Source organism: Chrysemys picta, chromosome 9, assembly GCF_011386835.1.
Source record: "Chrysemys picta bellii isolate R12L10 chromosome 9, ASM1138683v2, whole genome shotgun sequence".
Classification (NCBI taxonomy): Eukaryota; Metazoa; Chordata; order Testudines; family Emydidae; genus Chrysemys; species Chrysemys picta.
The window spans coordinates 17,614,377-17,637,511 of record NC_088799.1 but is presented as its reverse complement, the minus strand read 5'-3'; the positions used below and the strand labels follow the sequence as shown (position 1 = coordinate 17,637,511).

The window sequence follows — 23,135 nt, the reverse complement described above, 5'->3', positions numbered from 1 at the left end:
AGATACATGATCCAGCTCCTCTGAGGTCAATGGTTCCATTGACTTCAGTGGTGCAGCACTGGACTAACAGTTTCCATTAAAAAGACTTGCAATAGCAGAGATATTGCTGTAAATCTAGAGGAACCCTTAAATCTATAATGGTTAATAAAGTTTCTCATAAATATGCATCAAGAGTAACCAGGAAACCATTGGAGCTGGAAAGACTTCAAAAGTGCTGGAAGGATTTAGGAGCACAATTCCCGTGATGATTAGCAATGGGACCGTGTTCCTAAATCCTTTAGGCACTTCTCAAAATTTCCCTCAAGCACGGGATTTTCAAAAACACTAATACTCTATCCTTACTGATGTCAGGCTGAGTTTAACTGATTTCAATGGAGCAGAGTTAGGTCAATGTGGAGCACTTTTTGAAAAATCCCACCCTAAAGCATAAAAGTCTGTGACAATGATTCTAGTTCTTTTGATGTAGTAACCTTAAAGGGTCATGTCATGAAGTACAAGTTTAAAACTAACCTGCATTGTGTTTTCTTTCTTTTTCAAGTAAGAACCTAAAAAAACCACACAACTTTGGCTAGCTATTGAAATTGCAATCCTACAAATAACCCCACTTTCACTAGCTAAATATGCCATTTAACTTTTTTTAGGCATCTCTTTTTTTTTCCTTCCAGGAATCTTTTGCTATGCATGTAGCTGCATTTAAGATGAAAAATAACTTAACACCAGAAGGCTATAATTATTAAATTACAAGATATTCTTCTAATACTAAAATATACGGAAGCAGAGCTAGCTACCATTTAAGAAGGGCTATTAATTGTGTACACAGAATTACTTGCCATTGCATATTTTAATGTACATATTCCCCACTACATATTATATTTGCAACAAGCATAACTGAATAATGCATAAAATTCCATCTTTTTCAATGGACCTGTGCATAATATCTGCATTGAAGTGATTCCATTTGACCCAAAACAATGGCAAAAGGAGTAGTTATTTGATTGCAGGATCCCAACTATAAAAATTCTTGAAACTATTTCCAGAATTTATTACTTTGGATACTGAGTACAATTTCTAATATGCAAAATCTTTCCAATTTTACCTAGTGGCATGCATGTCAATATCCCCCTCAAATAACTATGCAACTCACCAGAAAACATAGCTATTCAATACATGATGCAATCAGTTTATCCTTAAAGTACATTCATGAAAGGAAAATATCTTTTTGAAACAATATATTGACTCTTGGAGATGGGCCAAAAAAACCTAGTACATTTATTTCTCATATTGCTACCCCCCAAAAGAGAATCTCTTTGGTACCTACCTTCAACATCTGGTGTTGTACATTCAATGTGCTATATCTGCTATTTGAATCTTGCTGAGAAATGAAAATATTAATGTTAATTAGGGACAACAGAATCTCATATCCTGATGCACTTTCATGTTCCTATTCTTTGTCAAGAATATTATACAGAAGCTATAAACTAGCAATTATAATTCAGCATGGAGCCTACCTGACCTGGTCTCTTTTTGGTTCTGAAATATATCAGGTATAGCAATTGTGCAATAGGTGAGGTAGTAATGTATTTTTAATTACACTATTATTCCTCCGACTCTTTTCTTCCCACTTTAGACTCAAAATAAACAGCAACATGCTTTCACTTACTATCACTACAAAGAGTTCTTTACAGACCTCAAATATATTTCCAATGACAGTCTCAACTTGCGTCCTGGCAGCTACTGCACAAACCAAACTTTCTTGGGGATTTAAACTTGCCAATCAAAAAAACCTGGTTACGAGACTCTGGCTCTGTCCAATAAGAAAAGGACAGCAGCAACAGGATTTATGATACCATCTTCTCTGTTTCTCTCCCTATTCAGTTTTCTCCAGTCAAGATTGGCTGATAGGAGACAGCTATTATAAAAAGAGTATCATTAACTTCAGCTACTATAGTATAAGCGGAGGAGTGTTTGTTTTTCCAAAGTAATTCCCTAGAAAGAAACTTCCTCTCTTACTAGATCATTTGGATCTTTCTAACAGGGCGCATTTAACATACATAACAAAAGTGGAATAAGTCAAAGCTATTTCAATTAGGGTTTGGTAAGTCTCTTATCTTTTTGAATGGTTTTAATTACATACCCTATCCTTTCCTTTGTAAATGGAGTAGTGTCGTTATTCTTTGGTACCAATTCTTTAACATTCTATTTTATTTTATTTTTTACTTACCCTTCCTTTATTTAGTGTTTCTTGTGCTTCCAATTTATAAACAAGAAAGTCTAGGAAATAATAAAAAAGGAGACTATTAAAGAAATATTTCACTGACAAAAAAGCTTGGGGGCCAGAATCTGTAGATACTCTGTATTCAAAATACCTTCTTGTAAATGGGAATTCCACACACAAAGTAGCTACAAAGTTGGGGAATGTTGCATTTACAGCTTTCCTGAGGAACTATAAAAACTAAGGAAATACTTTGAATTTTAAATCTGATCGTCAAAGTATTTGCATATAAAACTGTTTATGCCAGTACTGTACAAAGTATGGCAAGGCAAGCCTGGGACTACTGGTGGGAAACTAAATGTGTTTCAGAAGTCTTATGTACTACATTTAAAGGCCCAGTAGCACTATTAAAAGGAAAGGGGAAGTTAAATTGTGCATTTTCCTATGAGAAGATAATACTTTAAAATCCTCTTCAGCCACAAGAACACAGGAAAGACAAAAAGCAAAAAACACAAAAACGCTTCCCACCCCCTTTTCATTGTGAGTTCCTTTGTACTCTTCTTTATTTTCTAATTCTGAAAAAGCTGACCTGCCCTTTACAAAACTAATGATTTATTGTTGTCCACTAGGTGGCACCACAAAACCATCTAGGATTATAGGGCAAGAAAACCCCAAACAGCTTTTAATGCTTTTTAATCTTTTGTATCAAACAACTTGCTTTAACTGAAGGCCCATGAATCGCCTAGCTAGCAGCAACTATTTTTAGGAAGAGTGCAGGGTGGACTTTCATTACCTTATGCCTTAACATTTCAAACAAGTAATGTACACCATGAAAAATTACTTAGAAAAGTTACCAAAACTATTGTACTCTTAAAACTTTTGCAGAGAGTGGCTTTTTAAAAAGAAAAATATGTATTATTTGCATAATCAAACACAGCATATGTCCAGTACTATATTATTCAAGGACATTTAACTAAGACCCAGATTCACAAATCATCTCTATTCCGGACAGGCGTTTTAAGCATGTACTTCACTTTAAACACACAAGTTTCTGAATTGGGGCCTAACTGAATACCTTATGGCATGCATCAAATGGTCATATGCCTTATGGAGTTTTTTTTTTTTAAATATCCAATAAAAGGACTTGTGCATATATTTATATCATAGAAATTCAATATGCTGTGTCTATACCAGTGGACCTACCAGTGAATTACAGGGATCCATAATTTATAAAATTAACATATATAACTGAGAAAAATGAAAAACAAGATTTTTACCTTCTTTTGCTTTCTTATGTTCAAGCCTTTCCTTCTGTAAAGACTTTTCTAATCTTGACCTGTGCTCATAGACAACTGAAAAGAGAAAGATTTGAACATAGGAATTCATTTTACAGATAATAGAAAGGGGAACAATACATAACAAATAGTATTGGTGCAGAATGCATAAGGACAATCCAAAGTCAGTTATACCAACTGATTTCAGAGTAGCAGCCGTTTTAGTCTGTATCCGCAAAAAGAACAGGAGTACTTGTGGCACCTTAGAGACTAACAAATTTATTTGAGCATAAGCTTTTGTGGGCTACAGCCCACCATCCGATGAAGTGGGCTGTAGCCCACGAAAGCTTATGCTCAAATAAATTTGTTAGTCTCTAAGGTGCCACAAGTACTCCTGTTCTTTATACCAACTGAGAATCTGGTCCTTAAACTTTAGTCCTAGCCATTTAAACTTTTATTTATTACTCAAATTCGGTTTGTGCTATCTCTCTATCTGTGGCAAGTGAGTTATACGCTCAATTTGTTTATGGGGATGGTCAATGCTGGTAGGCCTAAAATTAGACCTACCAGTTTATCTTTATTTCTTTGGTATGCATGTGTGAATTTTGCCATATTTCCAATCTCTTCTGCCTTGCTTGTGAAAAAGACAAATGAAATATTCAAAAATCCTGCTTAGAGTTCTTCAAGACCAGAATTCTTGCAGCACTCCATTTGCTCCCAAGAAGGGAATAGGCAGGTAAAGTAGTAGGACAGATGAGAAAGGCGGAATAGTGCAGTGGTTGGCGGGTTAGCCTTGAAGTTGGGAGACTTGGGTTCAGTTCTCTGCTCTGCCAGACATATTGTATGACCTTGGGAAAGTCACTTAGTTGCTCTGTGTCTCAGTTTCCCATCTGTAAAATTAGGATAATAGTACTTCCATACCTCACTAAGAATAACTACATTGAAGACTCAAGTATGGGGAGGCCATATAAGTACTTCATAGTAGATTCAGACATAAACAATGTCTGATACAAATAATCTCTTCTTTCTATCCCAGTCCCCAGCTGAGTGGGACATCTTGTATAGAATCTGATTGTCTTTTGGATGCCCACTCTCAGCAATACATGGTGCTGATGTCTGAATCCACTTTGTTTCAGAATACGTGGGCCCTGTCATCCTTCGAAGTAATACTATCTCAGAGAAGCTATCTCATTTTTTTCAGATTATCAGTCCAAGTATGAAAATTCCTAATTCAGGAGAGCATCTCAGTTCAGGAAGGGAATCTAAGCTCCATTGATTTCAATGGGATTTAAACCTATGAGTAAATTTAAGCATGTCCTTAAGTACTTTCTTGAATAGAGGTCAAAACTTCTAAACTGCTTTTCACAGGTTATATTAATTATTGCCGTAGTGGCAATTAAACACTTTAGTTAAAGATATAATTTCAACCCAAATCTCGTGTGTGTGAATTTTTTTTCAATCCTCAGTTGTTCCAAGTAATACCTACAGTTACTGTAACTAAAATGAGATACAATTTTATCTCAATTTTTTCCAGTTTGTTTACTTTGTAATCTAAAGCATTTTGTTTGAGTCAGCTTTGCTTTTTCCTCTCGATAGTCAGTTATTTGCATGGGTTTTGCACAGAGCAACTAGGGTGAGAAAAATATTTAAAACAGGAAAATATGATTTGTAAAAACCACAAAAATTGTTGCATGGTCTCAGACATATGTAGTTGCTGAAATCACTTTTGCTTATTTAAATTGACTGGATTAGATATGATGCTATCTTTTTATCCTCTGTTTACTTGTTATTGTAAAAAGTGAGGCATATAGAGCTTTGCTTATATAAGCAAGTAGTGTAAGACAATATATAATCAGATGCTGCTTTGGGTATCAGCAGCAAAATTTATTTACCTCAAGTGACAATAAACCAGCATCAAGACAAATCAATATATGTATTGTTTGGGGCTGTAAAACGATCTAAAAAATTAATCACGAGATTTTAAAAAAATTTGATTAATCGCAATTTTAATTGCACTATTAAACAATAATACAATACCATTTATTTAAATATTTATGGATGTTTTCATCTATACTGATTTCAGTTACAACTCAGAACACAGTGCTGATGATGGGTTCTGCTCAATAACGATCCAAAGAAGTGCAGACCTATGCACATTCATTTAAATCATTTGAGTCGGATGCCACCAACAGAAGGTTGATTTTCTTTTTTGGTGGTTTGGGCTCTGTAGTTTCCATGTCAGAGTATTGCTCTTTTAAGACTTCTGACAACATATTGCACACCTTGTACCTCTCAAGATTTTGAAAGGCACGTCAGATTCTAAAAGCTTGGGTTGAGTACTGTAGCTATCTTTAGAAATCATATATTGGTTACTCCTGGGGGAATTCTGCGCCAAAAAATCCGAAATTCTGTACCAAAAATGAAAAAATTCTGCATATTTTATTTGTCAAAATAATGCAATATAATCACATCAGTTTCACTTATTGTGGTAATTTATTTAAACTACCATACAGAAAAAAAATCACAATAACTGTTTAGCATTTCCTAAACACATGATGGTTATGTTACAAATACACCTCTATCCCAATATAACGCTGTCCTCGGGAGCCAAAAAATCTTATCGCATTATAGGTGAAACTGTGTTATATCAAACTTGCTTTGATCCACCGGAGCGCACAGCCCTGCCCCCCCAGAACACTGCTTTACCGCGTTATATCCGAATTCGCGTTATATCGGGTCGCGTTATATCGGGGTAGAGGTGTACTTGGTAACCAAGACCCTGCATTCCATTTGTAATCCTGGATTTTCATTTAAATTACATTACATTTTATTTTGCTGTTTGGTGTTCTGTAAAGTAGAATGTCGCTTTAAATTGCTCAGACTTTCACACATGAAAGTCATACAGTTTTGCTAGTTATTGTCCTGCATTTTTTTTTAAATGGATAAGTAAAATAGAGCCTGAGCTGTAGTCTAACCCCCTTGTGCCTCTCTGGCACAGGAAAAAGAGTGAGAAAGCACATAGACTTCCTAGCTGACGATTCCGTTACTGTCATTTACAATAAGACTCCTTTTCACCACTCTGGCAAGGTAAAGGAACCTTAATTGATTGGGAATAATTATAAGAATAAGAATGGGAACAATTAACTAACAATGGGAACATTAGCAGCCTGCCTGCTTAGTTGTTACATTTCTGCTCTGCCACAGGGACAGAGCCTGCTTCACACAGCCCTACGCAGCCAAACCTGGGATGCAGCAAGTACAACTGCAAAGGAGAGGGACAGAGTGAGTCTCCCTCACTTGTTCGCGCGCAGACAGGCACCCAGCCCCACACCTTTAACGTCTCTCCACAGATGCACGCACCCATGCCCAGCCTCCCCCCGCGGTGATCTGCTGCCGGCTGCTCCCAGCAGATGTGCCCGGGCTGCTGCAGAAGGGGTGTGTGTTCCCCACAGATTTCTTGGCTCCCCCATTTTTCTGACGGTGAGCCAAGAAATCTATGGGAGGTCTGAATTCTGTGCCCGCACAGGGGTGCAGAAATCCCCCAGGAGTAATTGGTATCTTCTTTGCATCTTGTCAAATCTGCAGTGACAGTGTTCTTAAATCAAACAACATGTGCTGGGTCGTCATTCAAGACTGCTATAACATGAAATATATGACAGAATACAGGTAAAACCATGGAGCAGGAGACATACAATTCTTCCCTAAGGAGTTCAGTCACAAATTTAATTAACACATTATTTTTAATGAGTGACATCAACATGAAAGCATGTCCTCTCGAATGGTGGTCAAAGCACAAAGGGGCATATTAATGTTTAGCATATCTGGCATGTAAATACCTTGCAACACCGGCTACAACAGTGTCATGCGAATACCTGTTCTCACTTTCAGGTGACATTGTAAATAAGAAGCAGGCAGCATTATCTCCCATAAATGTAAACAAACTTGTTTGTACTAATGATTGGCTGAACAAGAAGTAGGACTGAGTGAACCTGTAGGCTCTAATGTTTTACATTTGTTTTGTTTTTGAGTTATGTAAAAAAAAAAAAAAAATCTACATTTGTAAGTTGCACTTTCACAATAAAGAGATCGCACTACAGTACTTGTATGAGATGAATTGAAAAATATATTTTTTTTTACAGTGCAAATATTTATAATAAAAATATAAAGTGATCACTGTATACATGGTATTCTGTGTTGTAATTGAAATCAATATATTTGAAATTGTAGAAACACATCCAAAAATATTTATAATAAATTTAAACTGGTATTCTATTATTATTTAACAGTGCAATTAAAACAGTGGTTAATTGCAACTAATCTTTTTAATCTAGTTAATGTATTTTGCATTAATCAATTGAATTTACTGTGATTGACAGCCCTAGTGCTAAATGCATTCAGTGTTATAGTCATTCAATCAACTGTCCTGGAATTGCATGTTTCCCTACACTAGTTAAAGAAATTGGCAGCCCTAAAAAATAACTGTTGTCCTCTGAGGTTTGTTTGAATTCATCTGCAGTCAGCCATGTGTATGCATGATGGGACAGATATAATCCTTGAGGGGGGCATTTAGGGATCTGGGGCAAAAATCTGTCTTTGAGCAGGGGGTTGGACTAGATGACCTCCTGAGGTCCCTTCCAACCCTGATATTCTATGAATCTATATGGAGGAATGGTTAACCACAATATTACTGAATTCCAAAAGATTCAACAATAAGTATTGGTTGGATTCCAGCTGGTGGTGGTGATAGAATATTATTCCTAGTCTATATATTCAGATTAGTTATCTATAACACCATTGTAGTTTTCAGACTCCATTTCACTGGTGGTATCATCAAGGCCAGTAAAAAAGATGATTTTTCTTTCAGAGAAATTACGTAACCAGTGTTCAATTTTTTTATTCTCTGAAACATTATCTAATAATGGAAAAGAAAGGAAAATACTGATCAATTTACTCAACCAGATATGTCCCAGTATATTACAACAAGTAAAATATTTACTTTTGACCTTGTAATTTCAAATCAACACACTTTTTGGTCTAGGCAAAAACACCTGGCATTGTTTATGTTGTGGATTTCTTATTCTGTGCTATGTCATCTAGTTCTTTGGTTAAATCTGAGCTAAGATAATGAATTCTCATTCTTAACTGATGTTTAAGAAATAACTCTTTGGAGTATTCTGGAGGGTGGTTTGTGGTACACACCTGAATGAAAAAAGTTTGCTATATGTTGTTCCTGGGATCTTCCCTCATTTTTCTCCAATGCCCCTCTAAGTGCTTGCAGTAAGCATTTTGCCAGCCAGTTTGACATTGAGTAATAAGCAGCTGATGCAGAGTGTGAGACTGTATTTCCGTAGGAAAACCAAACATTGCTTTGAAACCAACTGAAGTCCATAATCTCTTCAAGCATAAACATATGTGGCAAACATCCTGCAAAAGCCTCAGAAGAGCAGCAAAAGGATGTGTCACATGTCATTTTGGACTTCTGGAATAACCATCGGCTACCTCTAAATCATAGTAGCTTTGCAAAGAAGAATAAGTGATGTCTTTGCCAAGGCTTCGTAGCATGCTTCCATAGATGACGATATGATTTGTGGTATGCTTCAGTGAATACTACAGAATTCACACCAACTAATTTCTCTTTCAATATCTTAGTCTAAGTCTGGTCACCAAAAACTACTAATCAAACTTTTCCTATTCATTATGTTTTGGTGATCTTGTAATTCAGCCAACATCCTAGCATGTGTGCTTTGTGATATTACTGCCCTCATTCTCCACAGTAAACAGTTATGATCTACTGACAACCCATTTTCCTACAAGTAAAAATAAAAAGTTTCACATCCATTTATGGGATTTGTCCAGCCAGAAAGAGAATATTGCATTGCTCTGACACAAACAAGATTTTTCTTAGTGAATAGAAGACTTCTCTTTTTCAGTTATGTGATATCTTGTAGGAAAGAGATTCTATATACTTAAGATTCAAGTCTTTTCATACTGTGCACCACATCTTTCCAAAGATGAGCACAAGGACCATCTCCTCTTGCATTCGTGACTGCATGAGATTCCTGTGGCTAATAAAGCAATTGATTAGATGGAAATTTTACATCAGGGAAGTATTTTGAGTGTATATTTAGCTACCTTGATGCAATAAGGCAGTTTGAAACAAGGAGGACAGCCAGTATTATGTGACCAGTCAACTTTGCATCACAGGTCACATGCTATGTAATAATTCTACTTCCAATTGTATTTAGACAAGTGAGATAATACCTCTTAAGTATCTATACATCATAATAATATGCTCAATGCCTTGGGTACAGACAGTACACTTGTAAGGAAAAACTGCTCCATCATCAGAAATAATTAACCCTTTTAGAGGCTCAAGACTAGAACTGTGCAAAATGTTTACAATTAAATCAAATGTGTGAAGCCAAATCCAGAGCAGGTTCACTGAAATATTCTAGACAGTTTCTGAATCATGTCCCAGGCTTGCTCAAAACTAGGTCAGTTCTTGATTTCACATCACAATTAGATTTGGGAGAAAATAGCAATTTTTGATAATAGAAACTCTTCTCTTTTGAGTTTCAGGTATGAACAAATCCCAAATTCAAACATAATCTCATGATGAAAACCCAGATATATCTGAGATAGAAGGAAAATGTTCACACAAATCCCAGTGAAGTAAAAGTGCAGTTTTACACAGCTGTGCTTAAGACAACTGACCATACTGTGCTGAAAGACTTCTTCCCTTTCCAAACAGTAACTTGCAAGGATCCTTGCAATTTATGAAACAAATAACTGAAAATTGTAAATTTCCATAAAATAGAAAATGGATTTCCCCGAAGAGAGAAGTAGGTACCAAATGGCATAGTGAACCATGAACAAGAAATATCAAGTAAAGATTTGCATTTTGGCAGTTCTAAGAGTGCTTTGCAGCCTTAAAAATTGTTCTTAATTCCTCTAACATACATTCTGCAGACTCTTTGGCTAGTGATTTATATAGAAGTGTTTACATTTTCGCTTAGAAGCAGGATTGTTAATCAATCCTTGTCACCTACCTCTACTTTGCTATTTATCCCCTAAAGTCAAGGGCATCAGTCAAGATGAACTAATGTATCAAGAGTCACTGCAACAAAAACAAGCGTATAATGAATATTCACAAAGTCATCACCAACTAAGTTTCAGCAGAGAGAAAAATGGAAGAACTGTAGTAATGGTTTCATCTTGGCACTAAAGATTTTGAATATAGAATTACATTGCAAAAGGAGCAGTGCTTGTAGCATAGCAACTCATGAGAGAAATTAAAATCCATAATGCTTTTCTCCTTCCATGCTATCAGGAGTGGAAGTAGGCTTTTTAGCAGTCAGAGGCTAAGCCATAACATGATTCTGCAGAAATATTTTTCACTTTACTTCTACTTTGCCTGCTATTGTAACTTCCTCAGCAAACTTTGATTTAAAGAGTGAAAAACAATGAGGTGAGCAGGAAGAAGGGAGATAAAGAATTCAGTGGTTTGGCTCTTAGACCACACACTATTTTATACCTTCAATGCTCCTTTGAAAAACCAATTTAGTTGAGGAAAAAATATGCATGGGGAAAAATTTGACTTTTTACAGGACAAATGTTCAGTTTTGATAGTAATTATGTAACATACTGAACTTTTAGAGCCAAATCCTCAATTGGCATAAATTGATATATTCGTCCATACCCAGCACTATATTCTAATCTTGCTGTCACCAAGGCTATAAATCCAGCCTTGTCTGAGAAGCTTTTGAATCTGGACCTTGGGACAATCCTGGACAATGATCCCTCACTTTCACAGACCTTGGGAGGCAGGCCAGTCCTCGCCCACAGACAACCTGCCAACCTTAAGCATATTCTCACCAGCAACCACGCACCGCACCATAACAACTCTAACTCAGGAACCAACCCATGCAACAAACCTCGATGCCAACTCTGCCCACATATCTACACCAGCAACACCATCACTGGACCTAACCAGATCAGCTACAACATCACCGGCTCATTCACCTGCACGTCCACCAATGTTATATATGCCATCATATGCCAGCAATGCCCCTCTGCTATGTACATTGGCCAAACTGGACAGTCACTACGCAAGAGGATAAATGGACACAAGTCAGATATCAGGAATGGCAATATACAAAAACCTGTAGGAGAACACTTCAACCTCCCTGGCCACACAATAGCAGATGTAAAGGTAGCCATCTTACAGCAAAAAAACTTCAGGACCAGACTCCAAAGAGAAACTGCTGAGCTCCAGTTCATTTGCAAATTTGACACCATCAGATCAGGATTAAACAAAGACTGTGAATGGCTATCCAACTACAGAAACAGTTTCTCCTCCCTTGGTGTTCACACCTCAACTGCTAGCAGAGCACCTCACCCTCCCTGATTGAACTAACCTCGTTATCTCCACACTGATATATACCTGCCTCTGGAGATTTCCATTACTTGCATCTGAAGAAGTGAGGTTCTTACCCACGAAAGCTTATGCTCCCAGTACTTCTGTTAGTCTCCAAGGTGCCACAGGACCCTCTGTTGCTTTTTACAGATTCAGACTAACACGGCTACCCCTCTGATACTTTATTAACTACATTCTGCGTACCTGTTACTTTAATTGGCTACACTATTCGTTCTCCCTTATCCATCTTTGCTGGTGTCATTAATGACTGCTGGATAGTATATCTGAAATGAAGTGCCTGCACATAGATGGAGCTTGTATATGCATAGCTGTTAATTCTATAAAATTACCCGCATAGTGGAAAAAAGGCACCTCAGGAACCCATAGATGACTGTACAGAAGTAAGCAATATAGCCTCAAAGAAAAAAGCCCCAAAGCAGAACCAATAAGGTCATAGAATCATAGGACTGGAAGGAACCTCGAGAGGTCATCTAGTCCAGTTCCCTGCCGAGGGACGTACTGGCCGCCGCTTCCAGCAGCTCCCATTGGCCTGGAGCAGCAAACCGAGGCCACAGGGAGCCGCGATCGGCCGAACCTGCAGACGCGGCAGGTAAACAAACCGGCCCGGCCCACCAGGGGCTTTCCCTGCACAAGCAGCAGCACAAGTTTGGGAACCACTGATCTAGACCATTCCTGACAGTGTTTGTTTAATCCAGGGATCGGCAACTTTTGGCACGCGGCCAGGCCAGTTTGTTTACCTGCTGCGTCCGCAGGTTTGGCCGATGGCGGCTCCCGCTGGCCGCGGTTCGCCGCTCCGGTCCAATGGGGGCAGTGGGAAGCAGCGCGGGCTGAGGGATGTGCTAGCCGCCTCCTCCCGCCGCCCCCATTTGCCTGGGACAGCAAACCGCGGCCAGGGGGAGCCGCAATTGGCCAAACCTGCGGACGTGGCAGGTAAACAAACTGTCCCGGCCCACCAGGGTGCTTACCCTGGCGAGCCACGTGCCAAAGGTTGCCGACCACTGCTCTAATCTGCTCTTAAAAATCTCCAGCAATGGAGATTCCACAACCTCGCTAGGCAATTTATTCTAGTGCTTAACCACCCTGACAGTTAGGAAGTTTTTCCTAATGTCCAACCTAAACCACCCTTGCTGCAACTTAAGCCCATTGCTTCTTTGTCCTATCCTCAGAGGTTAAGAAGAACAATTCTTCTCCCTCCTTCTTGCAAACTTTTATGTACATGAAAACTGTTATCATGTCCCCTCTCAGTCTTCTCTTTTCCAGACTAAACAAATCCAGTTTTTTTCAATCTTCCCTAATAGGTCATGTTTTCTAGACCCTTGCTCATTTTTGTTGCTCTTCTCTGGGTTTTTTCCAATTTGTCCACATCTTTCCTGAAATGTGGTGCCCAGAACTGGACCCGATACTCCAGTTGAGGTCTAAACAGCGTGGAGTAGAGCAGAAGAATTACTTCTCGTGTCTTGCTAATACATCCCAGAATGATGTTTGCTTTTTTTTTTTTTTTTTTTTTTTTCCAAACAGTGTTACACTGTTGACTCCTATTAGGCTTGTGATCCACTATGACCCCCAGATCCCTTTCCGTAGTACTCCTTCCTAGGCAGTCATTTCCCATTTTGTATGTGTGCAACTGATTGTTCCTTCTTAAGTGGATTACTTTGCATTTGTCCTTATTGAATTTCACCCTATTTACTGCAGACCATTTCTCCAGTTTGTCCAGATCACTTTGAATTTTAATCCTATTCTCCAAAGCACCTGTAACCCCTCCCAGCTTGGTATCATCCACAAACTTTATAAGTGTACTTTCTATGCCATTATCTAAATCATTGATGAAGATATTGAACAGAACCGGACCCAGAACTGATCCCTGCGGGACCTCACTCGTTATGCCCTTCCAGCATGATTGTAAACCACTGATAACTACTCTCTGGGAACAGTTTTCCAACCAGTTATGCACCCACTTTATAATAGACCCATCTAGGTTCCATTTCCCTAGTTTGTTTGAGAAGGTAATGCGAGACAGTATCAAAAGCTTTACGAAAGTCAAGATATAACACGTATACCGCTTCCCCCCATCCACAAGGCTTGTTAACCTATCAAAGAAAGCTATCAGGTAGGTTTGACGTGATTTGTTCTTGACAAATCTATGCTGACTGTTACTTATCTTATTATCTTCTAGATGTTTGCAAATTGATTGCTTAATTATTTGCTCCATTATCTTTCCGGGTACAGAAGTTAAGCTGACTGGTCTGTAATTCCCTGGGTGGTTCTTATATCCTTTTTTTATAGATTGGCACTATATTTGCCCTTTTTCAGTCTTCTGGAATCTCTCCCATCTTCCATGACTTTTCAAAGATAATCACTAATGGCTCATATCTCCTCAGTCAGCTCCTTGAGTATTCTAGGATGCATTTCATCAGGCTCTGGTGACCTGAAGACATCTAACTTGTCTAAGTAATTTTTAACTTGTTCTTTTCCTATTTTAGCCTCTGATCCTACCTCATTTTCACTGGCATTCACTATGTTAAATATCCATTTGCCACCAACCTTCTTGGTGAAAACCAAAACAAACAAGTCATTAAGCACCTCTACCATTTCCACATTTTCTGTTATTCCCTCCCCCACCCTGTCCTTGGTCTTCCTCTTTCTTCTAATGTATTTGTAGAATGTTTTCTTGTTACCCTTTATGTCTCTAGCTAGTTTGATCTCATTTTGTGCTTTGGCCTTTCTAATTTTATCCCTACATACTTGTGTTATTTGTTTATATTCATCCTTTGTAATTTCACCTAGTTTTCACTTTTTGTAGGACTCTCTTTTGATTTTTAGATCATTGAAGAGCTCCTGGTTAAGCCAGGGTGGTCTCTTGCCATACTTCCTATCTTTCCTACGTAGTGGGTTAGTTTGCTGTTGTGCCCTTAATAATGTGTTTTTGAAAAACTGCCAACTGTCTTCAATTGTTTTTCCCCTTAGACTTGCTTCCCATAGGAATTTACCTACCAACTCCCTGAGTTTGCTAAAGTCTGCCTTCTTGAAATCCATAAATCCAGTCTTTATTTTGTTGTTCTCCCTCCTACCATTCCTTAGAATCATGAACTCTATCATTTCATGATCACTTTCACCCAAGGTGCCTTCCACTTTCAAATTTTCAACCAATTCCTTCCTATTTGTCAAAATCAAATCTAGAACAGCCTCTCCCCTAGTAGCTTTCTCCACCTTCTGAAATAAAAAAATTGTCTCCAATACATTCCAAAAACTTGTTGGGTAATCTGTGCCTTGCTGTGTTATTTTCCCAACAGATGTCTGAGTAGTTTAAGTCCCCCATTACCACTAAGTCCTGTATTTTGGATGATTTTATTCGTTTTTAAAGAAAGCCTCATCCACCTCTTCTTCCTGGTTAGGTGGTCTGTAGTAGACCCCTACCATGACATCACCCTTGTTTTTTACCCCTTTTATCCTTACCCAGAGACTTTCAACAAGTCTGTCTCTTATTTCCAACTTTACCTCAGTCCAAGTGTATACATTTATAATATATAAGGCCTTCCTTTTTTCCCTGCCTGTCCTTCCTGAGCAAGCTGTACCCTTCTATACCAATATTCCAGTCATGCGTATTATCTCTGTGATGCCAACTATGTCATAGTTGTGTTTATTTACTAGCATTTCAACTGTCAAGGACAGTCAACATGTTTTGTCAATGCAATGGCGGAGGAGGGGGTAGAACGGGAGGCATTCAATACTCCTTAAATTCATCTCAGACTAAAACCTTCTATTTAAAATTTACCATGGGGGAAAAAAAGCGGGGGGAGGAGAGGGACCACATACCATTCTAGCTAAATAACAAGTTCTCAAAAAACTGCTCTGCTGCAATCCCCCTGAACGTTAATTACAACACAGGAGGCAAGTGATCTGATGAAAGAAAGCTTACTTAGCATTCATGACTAGTTCACTCATCTTTGCTTTGTACTCATGAAAACGTAATCCATTTTTTTAATTAAAGCCACTCTTGTAGTTTAAAAAACCAGTGTTTTCAATATTATATTATCAAGTCTTTTGCAACTACAATACTTCACTTTCTTGGTATGCTAGAAAGAGGATCTGAGAGATGTAAAGTTTGGAACACCGTAACACACTGCTTTATGCATTGAAAAATTAAGTTTACATCTTGGCTGAAAAATATTAAAATCATACAGAATACTAATCAATTATCTTAATGAATATCATGGCTACTGTGCTACATAACTTTCCAAACGTTCTCTGAGCCAGCAGAAAAATCTTCTGTGGTCTAAAAGTAACAGGCAGTAATAATCTTGGCAAAACTCAGTATTATTCTCACACAAACTGTGAGAGTTGGACTGAACCAGCAGTATGTGGTAAGCCACACTGGCACTTCTCTGGTAACCCTATCAGTTTCTAACCCTATTGGTTGGAAAGAGAGCCATCCACATGTGAATCAATGCACTGCTCTCTTATTTCTTAATTCTGAAGACAGAAATAAACAATTGTTCTAAGAGACATGAAGTGATCCATTCATATGGTAACTCTTTAGACCAGTGGTTCTCAAAACCGCTCCGCCGCTTGTTCAGGGAAAGCCCCTGGCGGGCCGGGCCAGTTTGTTTACCTGCCGTGTCTGCAGGTTCGGCCGATCGCGGCTCCCACTGGCCGCAGTTCGCCGCTCCAGGCCAATGGGGGCTGCGGGAAGTGGTGCAAGCCGAGGGAAGTGCTGGCCGCCCTTCCCGCAGCCCCCATTGGCCTGGAGCGGCAAACCACGGCCAGTGGGAGTCGCGATCGGCCGAACCTGCGGACGCGACAGGTAAACAAACCTGCCCGGCCCGCCAGGGGGCTTTCCCTGAACAAGCATCAGACCGGCTTTGAGAACCTCTGCTTTAGACCACAATCACATAAAGTCTTATGCATTTGCTTACTATTATGTTGTTGTTCATGTATTGTGAGTATTCATTATGAATTTAATGGAACTGCTCCCTATGCATCTGTGCAGGACTGGTGGCTTAAATAGCATGATCCACTATTTCACTGCTCACCATCTTAGCAGAAACATCCAGCTATCCACATTCAGAGATTGTGGGTGGATCCTGAAAAAGTATCATCGCTCTCCACTGCAATCCAACTCCTTGTGGGCACTGTGCACCACATTTGCATAGTTCAGAAATACAACTACATTTGAAATTCATGTGAAAAGCAGATTTTTGTAAAAAGCAGCAGTATATCAGTCACTGAAAGTAGGAAAATTTTACTTTGTTATCTAGAATGCAAGAAGTGACATTACAGAAGTGCTACAGAGAAAGGATAATGCTGAAAAACATTGAAGGTTTTCCATTTTACAGTCAACACTTATTTTTCTTCATAAAGGATAAACGTTTTTGTATAAAAAATATGCATTTTTACAACTTATGCATGGAAAGATTTGGTGCAGAGGCAGACTGCAATTATTTTATTAATTTAAAACAACTAGAATTGCCTGCAGAGTGTTGTAATTACATTTTCTAAAAAAAAAAAAAAATCATAATTCTTTAGAACCACATTTACATTCTATAACAATCAGATTTGCTTATATAAAAGAAACAGATTTGTCCCAATACAGACTTATATGTTCAGATAACTGTTCATCTGTTAAAGAAATTACAACCAGTTACCACAAAAGAAGAACACAAAGCTTTTCAAGACAAGCAAAATGACTTGCTGGCATCAGCACTTCCCAGAAAGTAAACACTGCTTTGACTTTTGATGTCCTGTAAAATAAGAGAGCTCTTTGTAACAAATGTTGTATGTGGTTTTAATTTTTTTAAAGGAGCGTCACTATATCTATCTTATAAATTCTAGTGTTCGTGATGTATTTGTCATAGGGTTATTGTTGACGGTAGATGCATAAAAAGAAAGCAAGACATATATCACTTGCCCGTGTACCATAAAAGTCCTTCACAAATCATAGTTTCTTGCTACCTACTTGTCCCTGAAACCAGGAAAGGGGCATGTCACTCACATATCACGATGTCACACAATTATTTGTCTTCAAACATTCAAACAAGAAAGTAACACTGGAGAACATGAGACCTTCTGTGAGAGTTTTGTGTTTTGCTATATATAACTGTTAACACCAAATATAGGGTGACCAGACGTCCCGATTTTATCGGGACCGTCCCGATATTTCCTTGTTTGTCCCGCGTCCCGACCGACGTGCGGTCGGGACAACCGGACAAACAAGGAAATGCCCCGAGCCTCGAGCCCGGAAGTGCTCGCGCCCCCCCCCCCGCCCCGACTCCGCCCCCTCCTCCCCCGATTGGCTCCCTCCCCGAATCCCCGCCTCTTCCCCGGGCTCACCATTCCCCCTCCCTCCGCAAGCGCTGGAGGGAGGCCCGGGAGACGCAGGGGAAGCGCGGGGCCGGGGTGAGTAACAGTCCGGCCTGGCCCAGTGCAGGCAGGACTCGGGTGGTTGGGAGAGGAGGGGGGCGACCCGCGGGGCCAGGCGACGGGGGAGGAAGCGGCCATGGCGCTCGGCGGCTCTGGCGCCCCCGAACCCCCCGAGCCGGGGCCTGCAGCAGCACGTACGCTGGGCCCAGCCCCTGGCTAGGCACGTCTGGGCTGCCCAGCTGGTGCTATCCCGCGGCGGCCCCGGGGTGGAGGCATCGGCCGCCCAGCCCCGTTCGTTCCCCTGCGGGACGGGGGGGCTGGGGCCTGCTGCCCCCACTCCGGGGCCGCCGCGGGATAGCACCAGCTGGGCAGCAGCCCAGACGCGACGGGCCAGGGGCTGGGCCCAGCGTGCGCGCTGCTGGGTCCCCGCAGCAGGCCCCGGCTCGGGGGGTTCGGGGGCGCCAGAGCCGCAGCCGCCAAGCGCCATGGCCGCTTCCTCCCCCGCGGCAGTGGGAGCTGCAGCAGCGGCTGCTCCCGAGTCCCGCTGCCCGGGGGGGAGAACAGCCGCCGCCTGGCCCCGCGGGCCGCCCCCTCCTCTCCCAACCACCCGACTGAGTCCTGCCTGCTCGGGACCAGGCCGGACTCTTACTCACCCCGGCCCCGCGCTTCCCTTGAGTCTCCCGGGCCTCCCTCCAGCGCTTGCGGAGGAAGTTTTTTTTTTTTTTGGCCCCGCCCCCCGCCACGCCCCCCCCACGTTACCCCCCCCCCCCCCCCCGCGTCCCGATATTTGTCTTTGGTGATCTGGTCACCCTAACCAAATACCACTTATATAAACTCAGATCTGACTCATATAAATTAGGAAGGACAGAGACACACCACAACCAACTTTACTTGTAAAAGGTCCCCTCTACAAGGTTGTATAATTTTTTTTTTATTGCAGATTCTCCCTGCTCCCATGCAAAATTCCCATCCTTCATGCATGTTTTTGACAAAGCTCTGTATGTGGGAAGCACTCCAATACAATGAATATCAATAAAAAAACCTCATATTAATAGTTTGAAGTCTGTGTTCTGTATCTCGCTCTGTGTCAGATCCAGAGGATAAGCATTTGTTACAGTCCCCAGCTGGCTCTTTAGTTCACTTTCTCTTTCAGTTCTACAATTCCCCTGTTCAATCCCTGGTATGTTGGCCAAGATAGTGGTAGTTACAGATACACCTTGTGAAATTTATGCCATCCACATCTAGGAGTATTCCATAGTCTAATTTTGTAGAGCTTGGTAATAGATAAGAAAAGGTATTGGAGCTAATCATGAAAGAATGTCATAAGGTTCAGAGTTTGGGTGTAGCTCAGATAAGCAGTTAAGGATTGAGATGCTTAGTGGACCCTTGGCTTTGCATATCATAGTATTTTAGCTCTTCCACTTCTGGTTCCAACAAAAAAACAACAACCCATAAAACATTTTAAAAAGCCCGCCAAATGTTGCAGAGTCTAAAGCTTGGTTTGAGTCCAGTTCTAGAAATGGGAGAAGATTGGGGCTTTCAGAAATAACCTTTTTTACTATTTATTTATTCTTAACTGGTAGGCTCCCAGAAACACATCCCCCTGCTGCTAAGCAATAGCTGTGGTCTCGAATCAAATGCCTTACAGAAATACAAGCATATGACATCAATACTATTACAGTTATCAACCATATTTATAATCTCATCAAAAAAGATATCAAGTTAGTTGAAAGCATCTAGTTTCCATAAACCCACATTAATTGGCGTTAATTATATTATCCTCCTTTAATTCTTTATTAATTGAGTCCCAAATCAGCTGCTACATTAACTTGCCCAAGATTGATGTCAGACTCACAGGACTATATTACCCATATTATCCCATTTACCCTTTTGAAATATTGGCACAATATTCACTTTCTTCCTATCTTCTGGAGCCTGCCCAGAGTTCCAGAACTTATTGAAAACTACCATTAATGGTCCAGTGAGCACCTCAGCCACCTCTTAAAAAACTCTTGGATACAAGTTATCCAGATCTACTGATTATAAAATGTCTAGCATTATTATTGATAATTCTACCATTTCCATCCAGTAATGGACCAGTTCCATTGTTAGGATTTTTTTTGTTCCTAATGTAGTTAAATTCTTATTGTCCTTAACATTACTGGCCATAGATGTCTCCTTGTGGCCCTTTGCTTCCCTTATCAATTTTCTACAATTCCTAGCTTATATTTATACTCATTGCTATCAAATTCTTCTTTCTTCCATTTATTTTTATTATATATATATATATATATATATATATATAAAACATTTATATTTTATTTATACATACACACACACATTTTTATAGCTGCCTTCACTTCCCCTCTAAACCCGGTTGGTTTTTTAACCAATGCAGTCACCTTCTTTGATTGTAGCTTTTTGGGCATCTAGTAAAGTGTTCTTAAACAATTCCCAATTATCTTTTACTTTTTCTAATTAAATTCTTCCTCCGAGCTGACTGGGTTCATAATTGTTTTCAGCTTTGTGAAATTAGCCCTTTTAAAATACCAAGTTATATTAATGGTCTGGACTTTATTCTGTTTGCACATTATAAATATGATCAAATCGTGATCACTTGTACCTGACCTACCATTAATTTTTAGCTCTGTGATCCATTCTTCTTTACCTGCAAGATGAAGTTTAATATAGAATTCCCCTGGCTTACATGCAACATTTTTTTGATTTAGGAAATTATCACCTATAATATTTAGAAATTCCATGGATGTTTTAATACTGGCAGCATGAGACCTTCAGCATGTCACTTAATCTGAAGTCCTATCATCACATAGCTTTTTGCTTTTTTTCTAAATGTTACTGACAGATGCATAAGTAGGCGGCATCTGTTCCATTGTGTGATCTGGTGGTCTGTAGCAGATACAGCTAAAACCCGCTTATGCTTTACCTATTAGGTCACTGATCCATATGCACTGAAAATCATTTTCTTTTGAGTTATCAATGACTTAGAAACAGGTAATGCCATTTTTGACAGAGTGCCATTTCAGTGCCACTTTTGCCCCCTTGAGCCTTCCTAAATAGGTTATAACCATTGATTTTAACATTCTGGTGGGCTGTGTTTTGGGACTTCCTATGTGTTAGCCCTTTGCTAACCCACTGATAAATGTCAGTCATTCTTAAGGAGCATGGATCAATACAATATGAACTGCTAAACTGAGATCCTTTAGTGTTACCAGAAGCTAAAAAGCTTCCTTGTTCTAGAAAACTAAAAAACTAACTAACTTGGGTATTTCAGTATGCACATAGTAGCCAATACATCACACTGAGCTGGTAAGGCCCATAGAAGTCACTATGAACAGATTATCAGATTTTACCTCGATAGCAAGATGAAGTGAGAGAGCCAGATGCCACTCTGCAAGTTATGGTTAGTAGTAAATTATTAAGGAAACATTTGCTTTGAACTAACAGAAAACACAAAACACAACTGGATGCAATAATTAAACCTGCTGGGGCACAAGGCACTAAATATAAAAACTATGTAAAAAGAACCACACTCACACACAAAAAAAAGTGGAAATGCTATGTATATAAGAGAAATCATAAAAGCTTCATGGCTCCGCAAAAGCTGGAGGCACCATAATACACATACAAAATGGCTATTACTGCATGAGCGTCACCTTCCTGTGACACAGCTGTGCATATCATCAATATTGAAAGATCGGCAGTGCCAAATACTACTTTAAAAGCAGTGTTTCAAACCAAAAACTGCAGTAAAAGACAGAAGGAAAATATCATCACCTGAGAGAGAGCCTCAAGGGAATGACCCTTTTTCAGTACCTTACAAGGAAGTAGTTGCACTCAGGTTTTCCCCTTCCCCCATATCTGCAAACTTCTATTCTCAAGAATCGTTCCATTGAAATCAATGGAAGCACTCTTGTGAATCTGGCTTTGAAGATCTAGTATTACTGTCTCTAATGAGTTGGCTCAACAATGATGGGTTTTCCACATAAACAAACAAGAACAAAATGAAAAATATGCTTCTACATGTTTCAGTTTTTCAACAAAACAGAAACAGGCCAGAAAAGGGGAGTGGAGGAAGACCCTCAAACTCCATCTTTTCAGTTTTTCATCAAAACCAGAAAATTTCAAATAATTAAAATTTTCATTTCAGCCAGAACACCTTTTTTCCCTTCAAAAAACAGCCAGCTCTAGGTTTTTCTTCTAACTCTAGTTTACTGTTGAGTTTGCTATGCTGCTCCAATCTGTATTTTAGTGGATGCCCAATGATCCCACAGCCCTTTGCTGGGTGGGCAGTGGAAATATCTGCAAGGCTCTGGGGTTGGATTAAGGGACTCTGTCAGGCATATCATCCTGAGCCTGGCTTAGTGTACACCATCAAAATGATCCCTGAATGGAGACTGTATTTAGCTACATCATTTTTCACTTTCAGCCTCCAAAACAGTCCAGGCTAAAACATAATTTTTATCTTGCAGGGAACCCACACGGTCATAAAACAGGAGGAGTAGGCACATCCACTTACGACTATTTCAGCTGTGAGAAGTGGGATCTTTTAATATCAAGGTTGAAGGCAGAAGGGTTGAACAGACTAACTATGGACATACATTTTTTTCCAAGGTACAAAATATACTTTCAATAAAGAAGTTTGGCCTTTTACTCTAACAGAGCTTCAAAAGACTGATTATGCTGATGAACATGATTTTAAAATTAATACTCTAGAAACAATTACTGCATTCCTTGAAAAACAGAACTGATGGTAACAAGGTGCTTATTTTAAGAACAGGGCATTATTGTTCCACAGAATGGTGAATCTACTCAATAACCTCCTTTGCCTTGATGG

The 23,135-nt window shown here is 39.6% G+C and overlaps 1 protein-coding gene across 4 annotated transcripts in view; it reads right to left on the bottom strand.

Moving 5' to 3' along the window:
• GOLIM4 (golgi integral membrane protein 4) overlaps positions 1–23,135 on the bottom strand; it is a 66,478-nt gene that overhangs the window by 22,102 nt on the left and 21,241 nt on the right. For all 4 annotated transcript variants that reach the window (XM_008164982.4, XM_065557817.1, XM_065557818.1 and 1 more), the window contains 3 exons: positions 3,490–3,564; positions 2,222–2,271; positions 1,319–1,372 (listed from right to left, as the gene is read on the bottom strand). In XM_008164982.4, coding sequence (XP_008163204.1) covers positions 1,319–1,372; positions 2,222–2,271; positions 3,490–3,564 — 179 coding nt within the window. The remainder of the gene's footprint in view (positions 1–1,318; positions 1,373–2,221; positions 2,272–3,489; positions 3,565–23,135) is intronic.